General features: G+C 43.6%; 1 protein-coding gene across 2 annotated transcripts in view; it reads left to right on the forward strand.

The window, feature by feature from the left end:
• The window catches only part of LOC119504763 (stimulated by retinoic acid gene 6 protein-like), a 53,068-nt gene that overhangs the window by 23,963 nt on the left and 7,904 nt on the right, over positions 1-21,201 (forward strand). For both annotated transcript variants that reach the window (XM_037797291.1, XM_037797292.1), the window contains 7 exons: positions 320-440; positions 2,468-2,513; positions 4,561-4,689; positions 6,521-6,591; positions 7,900-8,011; positions 9,957-10,110; positions 18,389-18,464. In XM_037797291.1, the coding sequence (XP_037653219.1) occupies positions 320-440; positions 2,468-2,513; positions 4,561-4,689; positions 6,521-6,591; positions 7,900-8,011; positions 9,957-10,110; positions 18,389-18,464 (709 nt within the window). The remainder of the gene's footprint in view (positions 1-319; positions 441-2,467; positions 2,514-4,560; positions 4,690-6,520; positions 6,592-7,899; positions 8,012-9,956; positions 10,111-18,388; positions 18,465-21,201) is intronic.

Here is a 21,201-nt window from a genome sequence, read left to right on the forward strand (position 1 = left end):
AAGGGTCATATTTTCCTGCTTCTCTAGATTGTGAGCTAATAAAATGTAGGAACCAAACCTTATTCATCTCCCTATCCCCAATCATCAGCCCTGTTCCTGGAACAAGACAGGTACTTGGGGAAAGTCTGATGCATGCATGGATGAGAGAGAGGCATCCTGTGTTATCCCAACTTGTGCTAAGCTGAGGTCTTCCCACTCAAAACCATTGGGTCCCGATGTCCCTGATGGAAAGTTGGCTTGAAGCCCACAGCCTCTTTGGGACTCTCTGGATCCAGGGGAGAAGAGAGCCTCACAGCTTCTCTTGCCCTGTCTCCCGCAGCCTTTGTGCTTCTGATGGGTGGCGTCGAAGTTGGCCTGTCCTACTTCCCCTTCTTTGCCTGCCTCTCTTCGGAGTTCCGGCTGGTTAGTTCCATCCTCGGTTTCAGCTACTCTCTGACTTGGTAAGATGGATCTGGCCTTGACCCGAGAGCTCCTGAAAGAGGACACTGTATTATTCAGGGTTCTCCAGGGAAACAGAACCAACAGGAGACGTGTGTGTGTGTGTGTGTGTGTGTGTGTGTGTGTATACAAACACCTAATGAGATTTATTATAGGAACTGGCTCACACGATTGTGGGGAGGCAAATCCAAATTCCCTAGGGCAGGCCATGAGCTGGGAACTCTGGTGAAGGTTTTGATGCATTCCCAAGGAGAAGCTGGCTGAAGTTGAGACAGAAACTCTTCTTTCTGACTGCCGAAATCATCATTTCTCCCTTTAAGGCCTTCAGCTGATGGGATGAGATGCCTCTCATTGCTGAAGGCAATCTCCCCAGTTGATCGCAGATGTCATCAACCATAGGTGCAATCAGTCAACTGATGATTTAAATCCACAAAATATCCTCACAGTAACAATCAGGCTGTGCTTGCTTGTCTGAACAATTAGACACCACAACCTGGCCAAGTTGACACATGAACTTCACCATCATAGGCCCCTGTGCTCAGAAGGGGAGACTGAGGCTCAGGGTGGGAAGGGGCTTGTCCAAGGTTGTATAGTGGCTTCTTTCTTGAGAATGCACCTGAGGCTTCCGAAGGTCTGGCCAGCATTCTGTTTGCTTTCCAGGAGGCCTCTCATGGTCTGACTCTTCCTAGAAGTTGGGGAATTAGAAGAATTCATTTCTGTAAACTGTCGAGAGTTCCACCTGGATGCTTCCACTTGACACTGTCCAGGTTTCCCCCAGGAGCCCAGGAGAACATCCCTGAGCCTTAGTGCAGCATTCAGGGTCCTCACAGTCTGTTCCCACCCAGGACTCCCACCTTCGTCCATCCTTCCACTTCATCAACCAGCAAATGTTCCATCAGGCCCCACCCCCCCACCCGGAGGCAGGGAACCTGGAAACAAGGCTGAGACTCCTGGATCCTGTGTCCTGGCTCTTTGTCTCCATGCTGTGATTCTCTGGATGGATCATCTTCCCCCATAGTCTAGTGATAACTGTATGCCCACCCATCCTGGACTATCACCCCCATGGACTGAGATCTTCTTGACCTTTCACGTTGAGTTCTGTGCCCTTGGCCTGTGGCACTACATTCCGGCACAGAGCTGGTCCAGGGAATATTTGTTGACGGAACCGTGATATGAACAGACTGTTCTCCAGCCCCCAAGGCTCATTTCCTTGTCCCCAACACCCTTGCTGTGCCTGTGTCCCCCATCCAGCATTTTCTGAGGGGCAGGGGTCCACAGGCCCAGTGGACAGTCCCTGCAGTCCGTCAGGGAGGATGGGCATTTGGCTCCCAGCCAAATGACATACCAATGGCTACAATTCCAAAGTTCCTAAGTGATACTTTCTCAAAAAATTATGGAGAGGGTATCCAAGCATAGGTGTGGAATAAGTTCATCTCCCCAGCTGCTGCCAGGTTTTGTGAGCTGCAGAGGAAAGGGTAGTGGGAATGGCTCATGGAGTGGGTGCCCTGAGAGCAAGGCCCATGCATGATCATCACCAGGAATGTGTGTGGAGAGGGGTGAGGTGTTGAGATCATTATTCAGAGCAGGGTTTGCAGAAACGGTCATGCAGAAGCAGAAAGTGACCCAGGAGACCTGGGTCTCAGTTGTGGCTCTGCCATGCCTTGCTGTGTGACACTAGACACATCCCTTCCCCTCTCTGGGCTCCATCTCCGCACCTGAACCATCGGGGGGAAGGGCGATGTGGTCTCTTAGGCCCTGCCTGCTCTGCCCTCTGCAGATTCTGAGATTGTGTCCTGAATGAGGGCTTGTGAGTAAAGGATGTGTGCACCTGCTTTAGCACAAGCAGGGTGTCTGATCTGGGTGGGACGTACACTGTGGCCTGGGAACCAGCCCTCTCCAGAGGGCCTGGGACAGGGTGGGGAAGGAGGTATCTCCCAGCTGGTGGGTACTGTGCTATTGTCACAGGGCTTGTTCCAGGGCTGTGCGGGGAGGGAACTCAAGTGCCCCCCACCCTGTTTCTGTTCTGCAGGTTTGCTGTCACCATCCTTCACCTCGTAGAGTGTCCCCATGGGCAGGTGAGTCCAGGCCAAGCCGTATTTAGGGTGTTCAGGTGCTACGATTATGGCCAACCTGCTGTGTGACCTTGGGCAAGCCTCTGCCCCTCTCTGGGCCTCAACTTCCTCATCTGTGAGAAAAGGGAGTTGAAGCCATTCATAGTGGCTTAACACTGTTTAGTCCCTTTTGTTGATCAAGGTGCTCATCCCCAGACAGATGTTCACTCATTTGACCCTGTCAACAGCCCCACATGGTGGTGAAGCCATCATGAAACCTATTTTACAGGTGAGGAAATGGAGGCCCAAGTATATTAAGGGACTCTTAGGAGGCCCAGAGCTGGGAGTTGAGGCCAGGTCTGTGTGTCTTCGAAGGTTACTTCTTTGCACTCCTTCCTGTGGCCTGAATTTCTCTCTCCATAAAGGGGAGACTCAGACTTTATGAGCCCCAGGCAGCTCTGCCGTGCGGTGTCCTTCTCCGAGTTGGGGGAGCAGAGCTCACCTCCTCAGCTCTTCATCCCAGGAGGATGAGTGAGGCTCTTCACACTGCCCCTGAAGGGTACCAGGTGGGTTGTGGGAACACAGGGAGACCCCCTGGGCCAGGAGCCCACCAGAGACTTTTCAGTCTTTTCCAGGCTTCAGTAACTGTTGAGAATATGGGGGGTATGATGGACAGAGGTCTGGTGGAGACAGGAAGAGAAGGCTGGAGGCCAGGCCTTCCCCGCACACCTCTGCACTGGGCTTGGGGCGTCCTGAGACCTGTGCCCATGACATACCCACCTTCGCCCTGCGTCATAGGCTTGAGATCCCAGCACTGAATGCTCATTCTTTGGAACCTTGGCAACCTCTCTGTCTTCCGGGGTTTTGAAACTGCAAATATCCATGGTTAATTGGGGAAGAGGGTAAGATCTGATTCTACATACAGAGTCACCAATATTTACCAAGGCCTGCTATGCGCCAGACTTTGTACTGGGGAAAGCCCCAATCGTTAGCCCTCAAATCCACATGACAACCTTTGGAGATGGTGTGTTGGTGCTATCCGCATTTTGCTGATAAGAAATCTGAGGCCCTGCGGATAATATGACTTAGTTAAAAATCAGGGGGGTGGAATCCAGCCAAAGGAAATAATAAAAGATTTGGTCTCCTATATTCAAAAATATTTATTGCAACATTATTATAAAAATGAGGCATTGGAAAGAGCTTAAGAGGTCAACAATTAGAGGAAAGATAAAGTAAATTTTGATTCATCCAAATAATGTACTATTTTGCAGCATGAAAACTGATGTTTGCAAATAATTTGTTACCATGTGGGAAAATGCTTACAGTATAACTTTAAAAGACACAGACCTGTATATTTGGTACAGTCTCAACTGGTAACAGATAGAAATGAATATGCTGAAATATTGACAGACGTTGTGTCTATGTCATTGGCCTACACTGGGAGGAAGATGGGGGGAAGACATAGCCCCCACATTATAGTATGTCTCTATCTTGCACACGAATATCACAACATCAAATCCTGAATTGCCATGGCCGGAAAATGCGACTACAGAAAATCTACTAATACATGAACCTAATCATTAAATTGTGAAAGATAACTACAATATTACTTGTCTTACGGCATTGTAAAAATTACAATTTTTCATCGAAGTAGAAACTAAAATTATGGAAAAACTATGCACCTCGTCTTGAGACACCTGTGACTCTTCCATCCTCTGCTGCCCCTGACTTGAGGAGACTGTGGGTGATTTCTATTTCCTTCTTCCTTCCCTCCTCCCATCATTCCTTCTCTTTTTCTTCCTTGCATGTATTTCCCAAAAGGAGTATTTAATATTCTAATCAGAAAAAAACTCATGAAAGTTTTTTATAGAATATAAAACGGGGATGCCAAGACTTGAATGCAGGCACCTGGACTCCCGAGCCCACCGCCCTTTCTGACCATGTGGAGCTGGGGTAATGGGGGGGAGTCACTGATCCCCAAGGTCTGAGAGGCAGGTTGTGTCCACAGCTCACCAGGTGGCCCCTGCCCCGCCCGGAGCCGCCCGCAGCCTGTGCTCTGCTTCTGTTGCAGTTCTTGGGGAAGTACGAGACCGTCGTTTTCTACTGGCCGTCTCTGCTGTGCCTCGCCTTCCTGCTGGGCCGCTTCCTGCACATGTTTGTCAAGTCCCTGCGGGTCCACCTGGGCTGGGAGCTCCAGGCTGTGAGTACTTAGTGCCAGGCCCTGTGTGTCTCCTGACAGGTGTAGTCCTCACCACCACCCTGGGGGGCGGGTACTAGTAGTGCCTCCCACACTCTGGTTGGGAAACTGGAGCCCCGGGAAGTGAGTGGGGTTGTCCACGGTCACCCAGCTGATCAGTGGCAGAGGTAGAATTTTAACCCAGAGAGTTTGGTTGCTGAGCCTCCCTCTTAGCCGCCACGCCACCCAGCCTCTCTGGCTTGGGGCACATGACTCCAGGTTTGAGGTCGCACCGGGGGATGATTGGTCTTTTTCTATTCTCCACATCACACTGCTGAATCAGAACTTGGGGGGGTGGGGTTAACAGCGATAGGTGGACTTTATGTCACTGGTGCTCACTTGCCACAGTGTGCCTGGAATTTTCTGGTCCTTCGTTTATCTTTCTAGAAGAGACAGGACAGGCTAGGATAGGCTGAGATCTCAGTGCCTTAAAAGGTGATTAGGGTTATTTCTCACTATTGCTACGTGTCCATCATAGGTGTGCGTGTTCTCCTCACTCTGCTAGTCAGGCCTATGGAGTAGCCACCTCTGGGAACATCACAGAGTGACGTGGAACCAGGGAAGACAGCATGGTGGAGCGCATGCTGTCCTTAAACCTCCCCCATGTCGTCCCTTCAACTCAGATCTCATTGGCCAAAGCCAGTCACTTGGCCACACCCACCACCTTGAAGTGGGTGGGAAAGTAAAATCCCACTATGTGACTCCGAGGAGGGAGAGCCAGAATGTTTGCGAATGTCCCCAGGGCCTAGAATCTGGAGATGATGTGTCATGCAGGTGCTTAAAAAAAGAAAGTAGCACTTACTAAGATGTTCCAGTTATTACTTGTAGTGCCTGGTCTTTCAGGGTTGAATATAGAAATTGAGGGTTGCAGGAGCTGGTGAAGATTTTCTCCCTAAATACAAAAGTATATCTATATCTATGTATCTATATCTATATCTATATCTATATCATCTATATCTATATCTATCTCTCTATATATATTTCTTTATGGATAAAAGGCCATTTTGGATGCCTTTACTAGTGATTGAAGAAAGAAAAGGAAAATTTCATTTTAATAACAGCCCTCACTTACTGAGTGCCTATCCTAGGCAGATACTGTGCAAGCACTTTATAGATACGATTTTATTTAATCTTCATGATAACCTTCAGACATAGGTATGAGTATTTTCTCCATTTGTTTATGAAGGACCTGAGGGAAGAGATGTAACTCTCCGAGGCGCATGGTTAGTGAGTAGCCAATTAGCGCTCCGATCAGATCTCTTGGCCTCCACCTGAGATATAACCTGTAAAATTTACATATTCAGATACATGTAGCAAGAGCAAACAAGATGGCTTGTGGAAAGATCATTGCACTTGGAGAAAACATTTCCAAACAAGCCATTAAAGTTTCATATTTTTTTAATGCTGAAAAAATAAGAAATGAGCAAAAAACCCTGCTCGTCACGAAAAGTAAAAATGCCAGGATCTTCAGTGCATCATTGTTGAAACAGTGGCTTGGATCATACGGGGAGATCACCACATCTCTAAGGGAAAAAGAGGTTCCATAAAACGATGGCTGCACAGCCAGTAAACAGAAGAGCTGAGTGAGGCCAGACCTCAGACAGCTCGGAAGGGTGGGAGCTTGGTAATCAGGAAGCTGGCCCTGCCTCCCACTCTCTCCCAGGAAGGACAGGAGCCTGGGAATGGCGACCCTTACCCAAATTCCTGTCAAGTTCATAGCTCTCGCCCCTCTCAGAGAACACACCCTGCCCAGAGTCCTTGAGTGAAAACCTCAGCCTCTCCCCTTTCCTCACAGGGAGCGAAGCCTTTCCTGGAAGTTCACCAGGCAGAGCACGTCCAGCGGCTCCTGAGGAAGTGCCCTCTGCAGTAAGCGCAGCTACGTCCTCTCACCTCGGGTGTGCGCCAGCCCCAAGGAGCCCGGACAGCGTGACAGAGCCTGTGACAGCTGCAGGGCATTGTGCTAGGAACCTTTCAGATGCTCACGATAGAAACTCAACTCAAACTGGCTTAAAGCATGAAAGGAAATTTATGGGTTCACATAACGGAAAGGTCTAAAGGTCATTCTGTTTTACACACAGCTGGGTCCAGGGACTTAAGTGATATTGACGGAACCAGGTTTCTTTCTCCCAATCTCCTCTCAGCTCTGCTCTTAACTGTGGGCCTTATCATTCGGTGGGCTGCCTCCAGAAGCTCTGAGCTTATACCCTCCTGGCTTCAAGCACAGAGGAAGGAGAAATTTTCCTTCTCAACTATTTAAAGAAACTGCCAGGCATTGAATTGGGTTGAATTGGATTCCATTCTAATCCGGAACCAATTACTGAGGCCAGGGGACTAGATTGGCTAAGTCTGGGTCACATATTCACCAGCGGAGCCGGGAGTGATGGCAGCCTCAGTTAACCACATGGACCAAGGGTGGAGGAAGGGCAGTTCCCCAAAGAAAGACAAATGGGACATAGATGTTGGCCAGGCAAAAGCACCAGATCTTCAGAGATCATACAAGCCACCCCTACTCCTGCCTCTGGCACTGTGCAGATGGGGCACGTCCCAGAGAAGGGGTGCATATTCTCCAGGGTCACACAGTGATTCACTGGCAAAGCTGGTATTTTGGTTAGGATTAGATACGACTGCATATAGCAGAAAACCAAAATAGGGGCACAAACGAGAAATAAATTTCTCCCTTGCTCATATAAAAAACTCCGGAGGTAGGCAGTTCAGTGACAAATGTCTTTCTGCACCAGCTTCTTAGTCAAGGTCATCTCATTGTCCAAGGTGGCTGCTGGAGCTCCGGCCTGGACCAGCCATCATTTCTGTATGTCCGACGTACAAAGGAGAAAAGGAAGAAGGGCAAAGGGATTCTCCCAGGGGTGTCAGATCCCAAGCAGCCTTCCCAAAGTCCCACCCCGTACTCCTGCTCATGTCTGATTGGCTTGAACTTAGTCTGGTCACTCTTAGCTGCAGGAGAGGTTAGGAAGTATAGTCTTTAAGTTTGGAAAATTGCTGCACCAAACAGCAAATAAAACAAGTCTCTGTTCTTAAAACAAAGGGAAGAATGAAACTGTGGAAACTACCAGTGCTCTTTCCCTACACTAATTCCAAGACGAAGAGGAGGAGATGGTATTATTAGATATGTTTTCCTACTATAGCCTCTCTTTTCTTGTGTTCATTCATTCACAGGGAGAAAAAAAAGTCTTGGTTCCAAACCAGGATATATGAGTGGGATCCTTGCTTTCAGTTTCCAAGCCGAATGATTGGAACCACTGTGTTGGCTTTCATCTGCCTGTATCTTGTAAGTAGCTCAGAGAATATTCTTTTCTGATCCATGAATGGGGCTGGATAGGGTGAGGGACTGAGGAGCCTATTATGCCAGCAATATATTCCTTAAAAGCTGGGCAAAAGTGAAAATCTCTGTAAATCACAGAAGTAGAAGTCTTCGATCCCACCATCTTGATCCCAGGGATTATATGACTTCTGTCTTCCATGGTGACTATTACTAGTAAAAATAATCCAGAAAAAATAAACCTGATAATGGCTAAAACTGCCCCTGGAAAAACTTATCATTGACTAAAAATTGATGGAAGAAAAATATTTTTGAAAACATTTTGATGTGCATAATTTGACCTAGTAAAGAGGACCTTGTAGAAATAAGGATCCCTAAAGAAAACTTACAGTAGAAGAATCTGTAGTCAGTAAATTATGATGTGGACAAAAAAATCAAATGTTTTACATAAAAAATATGATCCTGATAAAAAGAAAGCTTCAGTGAATTAAAAATAAAAGTGGATAGACTAGAATTGGTTTGCTGTGCTAATTCTTAAAAATAAAAGAAGGAATTAAAATATCTTATCAAAGTCTGCTTGGAAAAATACCTTCTCAAGAAACGTTTAAAATATTGGTATAATCTAATTTCAATGTTTTGTTAAACCCAGAATCAAGGCATTTTAGTGGTAAAATTTCTCCTAGCTGAAATGGCTGGGTCAAAATAGAGGGGCAAAATAAAGGGATAAAGATGGCAAGGCCATATTGTTTTTTGCTCGTTTACAATAAACTATAAAGTTGCCTATTGATGTTAATTCATGATTATGTTTTTGAGTGGATGTATTAGGTCATGCTTAACTGCCAAATAAACCCCAACATTTCAGTGCTTAATGCTGTAGTTTTTGTCTATATACTAATACCAGTTTGGTGTCCCAGATGGGGAGGTGGCACTCCTCAATGTGGTCATTCAGGAACTGAGAATTCCTCCATTATGTGCCTTCACCTTCCCCAAGGACCTCCACACCTTCTGCATCCAGTCAGCAGAAGGGGAAAGAACAGGAGAAATGCACATGGGAGATTTTTGTGGCAAGAACCCAGACATCTGACCATACCTAACACAAGGGAGGCTGGGAAATGTAGTCCAGTCTGTGTCCCGAGAAGGAGAGCATGGGTTTTGATGGACAACTCAAGTTCTCTGCAGAAGTGAATAACTCAGCTGTACTTACTGTGTTTCCCCATATATTTATTGAGTATCGAGTGTCCACCAAGCACTGTGCTCGGAGCTGGAGGGAGGACAGAGAGCTGACTCAGCAGAGTCCTGGCCTGGGAGGCTCCCATAGTGTAAGAGAAGGAGATAAGACCTGGTGTGAAGTACTTGTCATTCCAAGAGAGAAAAAGAATAAGGAAGTTCAGTGTACTGTTCTAGATTGGGAAGCTGCCTAAACATGATGGCATCTGAGCTCCACTATCAGAGTTAAACAAGATCTAGATGGGAGCAGGAATGATGATGAAGCAATTGCATGATGAGAGGAGGCCCGATAGCCTGATGGCGCGATGACAGGAGGGTGGGAGCACATACATGTGTAAAGGAAGCAGGATCTTCTCCAGTTCAGCCATTGCCCAAGATGTATGAAGGGCATCAGTGGGAGATATGGCTGAAATCATCCCCAAAGTCAGCCCAGCTCGATGTTAGTCATTTACCTCACTCAGAGTCCACTAGTGTTTCAGGAGTTTCTTCAGCACTTTGGGGCCTGGTCTCGTATGTTATGGAGGAAAGAACAGAATCTGGGGTGACTCCTGTCTCAAAAGAACTCACAGTCCAGCTCACGTTGGTATAGCCGGTGGCCAGAGTAGATTTCAGAAGAGGTTCAAATGCTTGGGAGGGGCTGGCCTCTGAACCAAAGAGAGACCCATATGTTGTTCACCTGGTGGGCTGGACCCAGGTGAGACCTTGAAACCTTTCCCTGTGTTCCCAGTTCATTGTCAGCGAGTTCTGCGTATTCGTTTTCGTGAGAGACGAGCTGGACGTGTTTGAGAGCAAACTGGAGAGCTACGTCACCTCCATGAACGAGACGGGTGCTCTGATCCCAGTCATCCTGCAGGTGAAAGAGCTCATCAGTGTCACCAAAGGTAAAACCATCCTGTCACCACTTTTCCTGCCACTTGTGTGGGAAACCGAGAGAAGGACTTAGTAGCAGGTGCACACCTGTAGTAATTATTGCTGCTTGTGCTGATGTTACCCGACTGAGGTCACTTGGCTTAGGAAAACATGCTGCCCTCGGCTGACTACAAAGACAAAGGAGTCAAGATTCAGGCTTTTTGTTAAATTTTATTTGAAAATGGCAAATGCCCTGAGAATTTTCTTAAATAGTCTATTTTCTTTTAATGCCAGTGGGAAGAATGAAAATGATCCTATATTTTCTGCTATGGAAAAATAAAACACTAAACCCTGGCTTTTCTTTTAAGATGATATGGAAAGTTTATTTATATCTTTCAAACATTGCCTGAAAGTCACTTATTTCTTAAAATGGCAACTTTCTTTGAAAATGACATGTTTTAATGGTAAGTTCATTGCTTGTGGAGGAGTGCTCTTCGCTGTTCCCTGATGATGTAGGCTCCGGAGCTGAAATCAGGAGAAACTCACTGTGTGTCTTTGGACAAATCAGCCCCCCCCATCCAGGCCTCAGTTTCCCCATCTGTAAAATGGGCTAGCATAGGGATGCTAAATGGTTTCCAAAAGTTCTTGCAGCTCTGAGAGTCAATAGCTATAAGTTACCAAATGTTCCTTAAAACATGAAACAGGTAATGAAGGTAAATATTTTTCTGCTTAAGATTCATAAGCTAGTACAATTTAAAAATCAGAGGGGGCCAGCTCTCAGGTGAATTATTTGAGTGAAATTCTTTTACACATGTTAAGTGTCATGGAAAGTTACCTTTTATGTGAACACAGCCTTCCATGTTACCAGGGTTTATTGTTACCCTTTTATTGCTTTTTAGTGCATATTTGTATTCAGCTTGATGAGTCCCCAAATACAGCACCCAAAGAGCAAATTCTAATCCTCAATCTCAGTAACACCCGATAATTTCCAACTTTGTATCTTTAAAAATCCCCATTTCCATCCCTGTTCTTGACAAGTTTTCTGAGCAAAGCTGTTTCTTGGTCCGAGTGAATTGTGAATTTATCACTATGTTCACTTTTGTTTTGTCCCCTTTTATATATTTTCCACATGTATAGCCACTTTGAGAATCAAAACATAAAATTTCCCCTCTATCCTGTTCCTCTTCCACCTTTAATATAGCTACCCTCTTGCCAAGAGAGACTCTACACAGAAGGTGCCTCACCTCTGTGGGGAACGCGAAGCATTAAATTAAAGCCGTGCAGTCTGGTTCATGCTGCTGGAGCCCTCTCACTCCCTCTTCTTGTGGCCAGCCCCTTCCCTGTCTGTCCTCCCACAGAGCTCTTTCCCCTCCTTCCCCAGGGATGGCATTTACGGCTGTTCACCCATATTCTTTGCACTGGTCCAAGTTTGTGGCTCTAGCAATTGCCTAGGCCTGCTTATCCTGGGAGAAAGGCATATCCGAAACTTTAAAAGAAAGAAAATCAGATTATTTTCCTATTTTTAACAGGTTTATTGAGATGTACAATTGACCTACTTAAAGTGTGAAATTCAGTGGTTTTTAGGATATTCACAGAGTTGTGTACTCATCACTGTAATCAATTTCAGAACATTTTCATCACCCTAAATAGAAACCCCATACCCATTAGCCAGTCACTCACCATTGCCCTTCAATGCCCCACCCCCAGCCTAGCCCTAGACAACCACAAAAATACTTTGTCTCTATAGACTTGCCTGTTCTGAGCATTTCATGTAAATGGAATCCAACAATACGTGATTCTTTGTGACTTTTACCTGGCATAATGCTTTCCAGGTTCATGCATGTTGCAGCCTGTCTCAGTACTTCATTTCTTTTTTTCTTTCTACAATAATTCTTTCCCAAGTTTTTATTTTTTGGAGTAATTGTAGGTTTATAGAAAAGTCATGCAGAAAGAATAGAGTTCCATATATCCCCCCCTCACCCAAGCAGTTTTCCCTATTATTAATATTTTCGATTAGTGTGGTACTTTTGTTACAATTGATGAAACAATATTATTATAATTCTGCTATTAATTTTAGCCCACTGTTTACATTAGGATTCACTCTCTGTGTTGTACTGTACTATAGGTTTGTTTTTTATGTGTGGTAAGCTATATACAATTTAAAATTTCCCTTTTTATCCCTTTTTCAAATATATAAGTCAGTGGTGCTAATTACATTCACAAAGGTGTGTCCCTGACACCATCAATCATTGCCCAAACAAAAACCTCATACCATTAACTCCCCATTCCCCTCCACCACCCGGCCCCTGGTAACCTGCATTCTAGTTTCTGATTTGATGAATTTGCTTATTTTAATTATTTCACATACGAGAGATCATACAGTATTTGTCCTTTTGTGTCTGGCTTATTTCAATCAACATGGTGTCTTCAAGATTTAACCATGTTGTTGCAAGCATCAGAACTTCCTTTCTATAGGCAAATAGTATTCCATTGTATGTATATACCAAATTTTGTTTATCCATTCATCTGCAGATGGACACTTGGGTTGCTTCCATCTTTTGACAGTTGTGTATAATGCTGCTATGAATGTCAGTTGCAAATATCTGTTCGAGTCCCTGCTTTCAGTTCTTTCGGGAATATGCCTAGAAATAGGATGGCCAGTCTTATGGTAATTCTGTACTTAACTTTCTGAGGAACTGCCAAAATCTTTTCCACAGTGGCTGCATCATTTTACATTCCCACCACCAAGAAATGAGTGTTCCCATTTCTCCAAATCCTCTCCAACTCTGTTATTTTCCATTTTTTTAACAGAAGCCATTCTAATGGGTATGAGATGATATCTCATTGTGTTTTTTTTTTGTTTTTTTTTTTTTGCATTGGCTAATGATGTTGAGCATTTTAATGCATTTATTGGCCATTTGCATATCTTCTTTGAAGAAATGTCTATTCAAGTCTTTTGCACATTTTTAAAATGGCTTGTGTGTCTTTTTCTTGTTGAGTTGTAGGAGTTCTTTATATATTCTTTAAATATTAAGCCCTTATCAGAGATAGGGTTTCCAAGTATTTCTCGCATTCTGTAGGTTGTCTTTTTACTTTTGTGATAAAGTTCTCTGATGTGCAAAAGTTTTTAATTTTGATTGTCCCATTTATCTATTTTTTCTTTTGTTACTTATGCTGTTGGTGTAAAGTCTAAGAAACCACTGCCTAACACAAGGTCCTGAAGTTGTTTCCCTATGTTTTCTTCTAGGAGTTTTGTAGTTTTAGTTCTTATATTTAAGTGTTCGATCCATTTTGAGTTAATCTTTGTATGTAGTATATTTGTCTTTGTATTATTTGTATTTGTCACATGTGTTTTTGGTGCCATTTTTAAGATCCCATTGCCGAACCCAAGGTCACAAATATTTATTCCCATATTTTCACCTATGAGTTTTGTGATTTTAACTCTTAAATTTAGATCTATATCCATTTTGAGTTAATTTTGGTGTGGGAAAGGGGCCCAAATTTCTTTCTTTTTTTTGTTTTATTTTTTATTTTTATTTTTGTTTTTTTATTTTGAAATAAATTCAAAGTTATATGAACAGTTGCAAAAGCAATACTAGCCCCATACACAGAATTCCATCATACCCTGACCCCCCTCCCCGATAGCTCAATCCACCAACTTTAACATGCTGTCACATCGCTATTTCTTTCCCTCCCTCCCTCCCTATCTGTCATCCATCATCTATTGCTCTGTCTTCTGAACATATGAGTTAGCTGCACACATCCTTGAACATACACTATAATTCACGTATATACTTCCCATGAACAAGAACATTCTTTTATGCAATTCCATTAAGAGCAGCTAAGAAGTACAAGAGATTCAACAATGATACAAAGCTTACATTCTATATTTCCTTTTCCTTATGTCTTAACTGTGTCCCTTTGAGCCACCTATCCTCTATCCTCCAATCCCATCCAAGTTCATCCTTAGCATTCAATTGTCATCTAGTTAGACTGTCTTTTTTTTCTTTTTTCAGTTGTGGAAACATATATACAGCCTAAATCTTCCCATTCCACCCCCTCCCTAGCCTTCCATTAGTGGGATTAATCACATTTAGAATGTTGTAATGCTCTTTCCCACCATCCATTACTAGAAATTTCCCTTCACCTCAAACAGCGACCCTACATTCATTTCTTAACTCCCCATTGCCCCTTCCCCCATTTCTCTTGACCCAAACTCTACTTTTCATCTCTATGGTTATATTCTCTGATAATTTCTTTGCGTTTACTGTGGGGCTTAAAACTAACCTCTTAAATCCATATCATTCTTGTTTTTCTTTGATACCACCTTCATTTCAATAGGACACATAGACTATGTTCCTATACTCCTCCATTCCCCCACCTTTATATAGTTGTCTAAAATTATACATTTTACATTGAGTTCAAAACCACTGATTTGTCCTTAGAGTTTGTGTATTTTATATCATGTAGGAAGTAAACAGTGGAGTTACAATTCAAAAATTATTGACTTCTATTTGTGTTCCATTGTGGTTGGAGAATGTGCTTTGAGTATATTCAATTTTTTTTTTTTTAATTTCTTGAGGCTTGTTTTATGTCCCAGCTTATGGTCCCTTCTGGAGAAAGATCTGTGATCACTAGAGAAAAATGAGTGTCCTGGTGATTTGGGATGTAAGGTACTATATATGTCTGTTAAAATTCTCTATATCTCTTTCTCCTTTCTTTGTCTCTCTGTTGGTAGGGCAGGTCTTTTATTGGCAAAGTCTCTCAGCATTTGTTTGTCTGTGAAAAATTTAAGCTCTCCCTCAAATTTGAAGGAGAGTTTTGCTGGATAAAGTATTCTTGGTTGGAAATTTTTCTCTCTCAGAATTTTAGATATGTCATGCCACTGCCTTCTCACCTCCATGGTGGCCGCTGAGTAGTCACTACTTAGTCTTACGTTCTTTCCTTTGTATGTGGTGAATTGCTTTTCTCTTGATGCTTTCAGAACTTGCTCCTTCTCTTCAGTATTTGACAGTCTGATCAGAATATGTCTTGGAGTGGGTTTATTTGGATTTATTCTATTTGGAGTTCGCTGGGCATTTATGCTTTGTGTATTTATATTGTATAGAAGGTTGGGGAAGTTTCCCCCACAATTTCTTTGAATACTCTTTCTAGACCTTTACCCTTCTCTTCCCCTTCTGGGACACCAATGAGTCTTAAGTTTGGACGTTTTATTTTACCTATCATATCCCTGAGATCCATTTTGATTTTTTAAATTTTTTTCTCCATTCTTTCTTTTGTTCTTTCATTTTCTGTTCTGTGGGCTTCTAGGACACCGAGATGTTGTTCGGCTTCTTCTAGTCTTGTATTGTGAATATCCAGAGTCTTTTTAATTTGGCCAACAATTTCTTTTATTTCCATAAGATCTTCTATTTTTTTATTTACTCTTGCAATGTCTCTTTATGCTCTTCTAGGGTCTTCTTTATGTCACTTATATCCTGGGCCATGGTCTTCTTGATATCCTTTAAATCCTTTGCCATGTTTTCGTTCCTTGATTGTAGTTCTTTGATTAATTTTGTGAGGTACTGTGTTTCTTCCAATATCTTGATTTGTGTGTTTGGAGTTGGATTCTCCATATCTTCTGGTTTTATCATATGCATTAAGATTTTCTGTTGTTTTTGGCCTCCTTGCATTTGTTTTGCTTGATAGGGTTCTTTCAAGTTGTAACAAAAAAAAAAAGGATATCGTTCTAATTTTTCAGAAACACAGTTTGGTGACATACACTTTCTCTAACTAACCAGCGGATGGCATCTGTGAGTCACCTATATTCCTCAAGTCAGTTCTCAACCTTGTTCCCGTGGTGTGTGGGGAAATGATTCTTGTGAGTTCAGTTGGAGAACTCAGTTTGGGTGTGTTGCTGGAGCCGTCCATCCTGAATGTGGGGCATGTGTACGGGTGGCCAGGGAGGAAGTGCAGTTTTAATGTTCAAATCCCCCAGGTTCCCGGAGATTCAAGGCTGCCACAAGAGTCTAAGCCTTCATTTCAGTTCAGCCCCAGACCCTCTCTCTCGCTGATCCACAAACCACCAGGCTTGGCGTAGCTTCCCTGGGTTCTCCGAGCAGGTCCCCCCTCCCAGCCGCGATCCTCCAGGAGCTCAGCTGAGGGAATGCTGTGCTACGTCACCAGTGCGCGCCATCCCTCAAGGGAAGCCCTGGGCTGCTGTGCCGTGCCACGGGGCTCTCAGCTCGTTTCAGATTGCAGAATGTCTGAGGCTGTCTTTACTGCAATGCCTTGCGGGGTGAGAACAGCTGAGGTTTTCTCCACAGAGAGAGAGCGAGGGACAGAAAAACTCCCAGGTTCACCCATCAGCCAGAGATAGCACGCGATCCTCTGGGCTCCCTATCCTGAGACAGATATCTCCCCCGACTCTCCCAAGTTCAGTTGTCACCAAAAGCCTCTGTTTGCTTGTTGAGGATTCGCTGTCTGTACTGAGCAGTTAATATTAAAACCTCACTTGGAGCTGGGCTGAGAGAGTGCACGGCGCGGCTTCCGTGAGGGAGGGGCTCTCGGCTCTAGGCTCTCGGCTCTCAGCGCGGGTCCGCAGTTTTACTTACAGATTTTATGCTGTGATCTCGGGCATTCCTCCCAATTCAGGTTGGTGGATGATGAGTGGACAGTCACGTTTGTCTCCCCGCTGTTATTTCAGGTTATTTACTGTTTTTTTAGTCATTTATGAATTGTTCTGGGGGGGACTAAGTCTTCCACTCCGCTCTATGCCACCATCTTCCCAGAATCTCCAAACTTCTTTCTTTTGCATGTGGTTATCCAGCTGTTCCAACACCATTGTTGAAAGACTATTTTGCCTCCATTGAATTGGCTTCGAACCCTTATGGAAGATGAATTAACTGTAAATGTGAAGGTTTATTTCTGGACTGTCAACTCTATTCCATTGAACTATGATCTATCCTTATGCTCACACCACACTGTCTTCATTACTGTAAAGTTGAATTAAATTTTGAAATCAGGACATGTGAGTCCTCTTACTTTGTTCCTTTATTTCAAGATCGTTTTCGCTATTCTGGATCCTTTGACTTTCCAGATCAATTTTAAGATTAGCATGCCAATTTCTGAAAAAAAAAAAAAAAAAAAAAGCTGGGATTTTGATAGTGGTTGCATTGAATCTGTAGGTCAATTTGGGGTATATTGTCTTTGTAACAATATTAAGTCTTCTAATCTGTGAACATGGGGTATCTTCCCATTTATTTAGGTCTTCTTTAATTTTTTTCAACAACGTTTTATGACTTTTAGTATACAAGACTTGAATTTCTTCTGTTAATTTTTCCTAAGTATTGTACATGGAATTGTTTCCTTACTTTCATTTTCAAATTGTTCGATGCTCATGTAGATAAATAAAACTGATTTTTGTATATTGATACTGTATTCCACAAACTTCCTAAACTTGTTTATTAGATAAAATAGTTTTTTTACTTGATTTCCATGCATTTTCTATGTACAAGATCATGTCATTTGTCAATAGAGATAGCTTTACTTCTTTTTACAACCGGTATGTCTTTTTTTAAATTCATTTTCTTAATTACCATGGCTAGGACCTCCAGAACATCACAGAATAAAATTGCCAAGGGCAGACATGCCTTTTTTGCTGTGATCTTAGGAGGAAAGCTTTCAGCCTTTCACCATTAAGTATGACATTAGCTGAGAGTATTTCGTATGTGCCCTTTATCAAGTGAGGTAGTTCCCTTCTATTCCTAGTTTCTTGGGTGTTTTTATCATAAAAAGGTGTTGGATTTTGTTAAATGCTTTTTATGCACCCATTGATGATTAACTTTTATAGCAGCCTTTCAACCAACTAATCGTCTTCCTTTCTCTTTCCTTCACTCTCTCTCTCACACACACACACTTATACACACACACTGAACCTTTTTGAAAGCAAATTAGTTTCTAAGTATGAAAAGCTTTCTGACAAATGGATGAATGAACAGCCAAGAGGTCTTGACTCTGGTTATCCTACACCTGGGTGCTGTATAACTGGGGGCAGTCACCACCCCAAACCAGTGGCAATCAAAGTTCACATATTAATGATGTTTTCCAGGAGTGGTGGCTCCCTATGATATGTATACTCCATACTTCTCTCTTTCTTTTACACACTGCAGAGGGAAAATATTAGCATTGAAGGAGAGGATTGTGCAGCAAATAATGTATATCAAGAGTGTGCCTTTGAAATGCAAAGGAAAAATAAGGCAAACTGTTATGTATTTTTTTAATGTGTTAAAGGGAGTACTGAGGCCTTGCATGTCACCTTTTCTCTTTCAGGAGTCTGGGTGGTGACCATTCTGCCTGCCTCACTCACGACTGTGAGTTATCTGTTCCACATTTTGGCCTGTTACAGGTAAGAGGGCTCTGGAGACCTTTGGGTGACTTCAACAGTAAAGCATGTACCAGGCTTTTCTCAGAATTCTGTGGGAATAGACAGGGTCCAGAATGCATAGACACTGCATCTATGTAATGTCAGTGGCACTGAGTCTCCTAAACTAGTAGTTGTAAAGTGTAAATGGGAAGGACAGTGGTCTTTGGGCACATAAACCGTGGTCTCTGAATATGGGCCTAGATGAGGGAGTGGAGACGTGCTGGCAGTAGCCAGAGGAAGGGGAAGAGAACCACAGAGGAGGGACAGATGCCCGTCGAGGCCCCTGAGATGACTTCAGTATCCAGATGGTAAACTTAGACTCAGCATAAAACTGTGCAGGTCTCACAGAGTACAGAGAGCCCCATCCACTTGGGCCAGCTTTAGGGTAAATATGATTGGGTGAAAAGGGACAACCATGTCTATTGGCAGGAATTGAAAAAATTTATTGAACTGAGCTCCTACTATGATTTAGACTTTGCTCATAAAATCTTCATTTGATTTTCACCACAAGACTGAGGAGTAAGTATTGTCATCTCCATTTTTATAGCTGAGGGAGTGAGACTCAACAAAATGCAACAGCTTACCCAAGAAATTAACTGCTGACCAACTTTTTCTGACCCATATACCCTGTTATTTCCTGCACACACCCAGCCTCTCTGTGTGCTTCAAGTCCTGCTTTGTTCTCAGGGTGTGCAAGACATTAGGAAAATCATGCTGGGCTCCCAGCAGGTGAATCAGGCTCAAGGGCACATCAAGGTCAAGGACACCAGGGGCATCAATTTCAATAATAGCAACGTGAGAGAGGAGATGACCCTAGATATTTAGGGGGTGCTAGCATTTAGAGAACAATTGAGTTTGGGGATCTAATGCATTTCTCTCTCTGTCTCTCCCTGTCTCTCTCTCTCATACACACACGTGCACACACACATGCTCACTCACTTACAGGAAGCCCAGGACCAAGTCCCACTCCTCTGGAGCATCTCGTCCTTTTACCCTCCCCATCTGCCTGCCTAAAGCAGGGTCTATTGCAGATGGCACCCAAGAGAAGATTCTCCTGGCAGGAAGGGGCCCCAGGGCTCCATGACAGCCACTCACCCCTCTCTCTCCTTTCTTCCTTCTGATCCCTGAGGGCAGGGTGTCACTGCTGCTCCTCCACATCCTAGCGGCCATTGACAACCACCACTGTCCACCGTGGAGCAGAGCGGGCTGCAGGGATGTGGGCAGGGCATGGGTGAGGGTCACAGGGAAGACAAGGGATGCAAAGTTAAGAGGCCACACTCGTGTCCTTCTCACACCCCTGATCTGTGGCCACATCCACTCGCTGGCCTTGTCTGAACCTCAGTTTCCACACCTGTCACACGAGTGATGATCCCCACCCTGGCTCCTTTCTGGGATTTATGGGGCTAGAGGAAAGCACTAGCACTGTGCCACCTGTTAAATTTCCCTTAGCATTATTCCAACTATATACAGGCTTTTTCATTTTTTCAAACATTACAAAGAAATATTTAGTGTAAAGCGATTCTTCCTCCCACTCAGATCCCAGTCTGTCACCCCAGAGCTAACCAGCATTAATCGTTTCTTGTGTATCCTTCCAGAAATTTTCTATGCATGACACAAATGTGTGTGTATTAGTGATGGCACACCCTGCTCCAGTGCTGCCAAACAGGAATCTAATGAATGTCACACGTATATTTTAAATTTTCATTGAGCTACTATTTTAAAAAGTGAAAAGAGATGGGCAAAATTGGTTATAATATTATATTTCATTTAATTTGATATATCAAAAATATTATTTTGAAATGTCACAAATAAAAATATATTAATGAGATATTTTAGTCTTTATTTCATCCCAAATCTTTGCAATTATATCTTCAAATAAGCTGCTAGAATTGGAATTGCAGAGTAAAAGGGTTATTATTATTTTATAGATTTCTAAATGAACTTGCATATGAAAACCCTCCAACTCTCAGTTCCTATGGTATCTCCAACCCCTTTCCCTGCCCTGTATCTAGTCATCTTTCCCAGGGTGGGACATCCAGGTCCCCCCCTCTGATCCCAGCCCTGAGATCTGCCTGTGACGTGGCTCTTGGGACCTCGTGGGCCTTTCCTGCTGCATAGTCGCCTGCTCCTCTGGCCACAGAGACTGTGCCCCCACAGTAACATGGCATATGGGAAAGAGCATGGCTCTGCCCTCAGAAAGATGACGTTTCAGTCCTGGCTCGTGACATTAAACAAATTATTTAACATGTCTGAGATTTAGTTTCTCATCTGTGAAATCAGAGATTAAAAATCTCCCTCTCAGGACTGAGATGAGAATCAAGAAAACGACACCATTGTCTCCGACCTCCCTGGAGGGCAATTTTCTTGGGAAAATGATGAGGCAATAAGGAATCTGTCCTTTGTCTTACTCCGCAATGTCTTGATCCTCTTAATTCATTTCAGGGAAGTAAAGCCAAAGGGATATCCCTCGGTGCACACAGACATGTTCATACAATGCTATCTATAGTCGTAAAAAGCCAAGTCATAAAGCTCCAACCACAGGGGAATGGTTAGATGCAACGTGGCTCATCTCCTCTGCTACCATGAAAAGGTTTGATCATAAAAATTGCAAAACTACCTGGAAAAATGCCAGAGATGGAATATAAGTACAAGATCAGAGCACAAAGGAGAAAGTAGACTGTTAACAAAATTATGTAAACATAGTAGGCTCAGGGCCCAG

Source organism: Choloepus didactylus, chromosome 10, assembly GCF_015220235.1.
Source record: "Choloepus didactylus isolate mChoDid1 chromosome 10, mChoDid1.pri, whole genome shotgun sequence".
Lineage (NCBI taxonomy): Eukaryota > Metazoa > Chordata > Mammalia > Pilosa > Megalonychidae > Choloepus > Choloepus didactylus.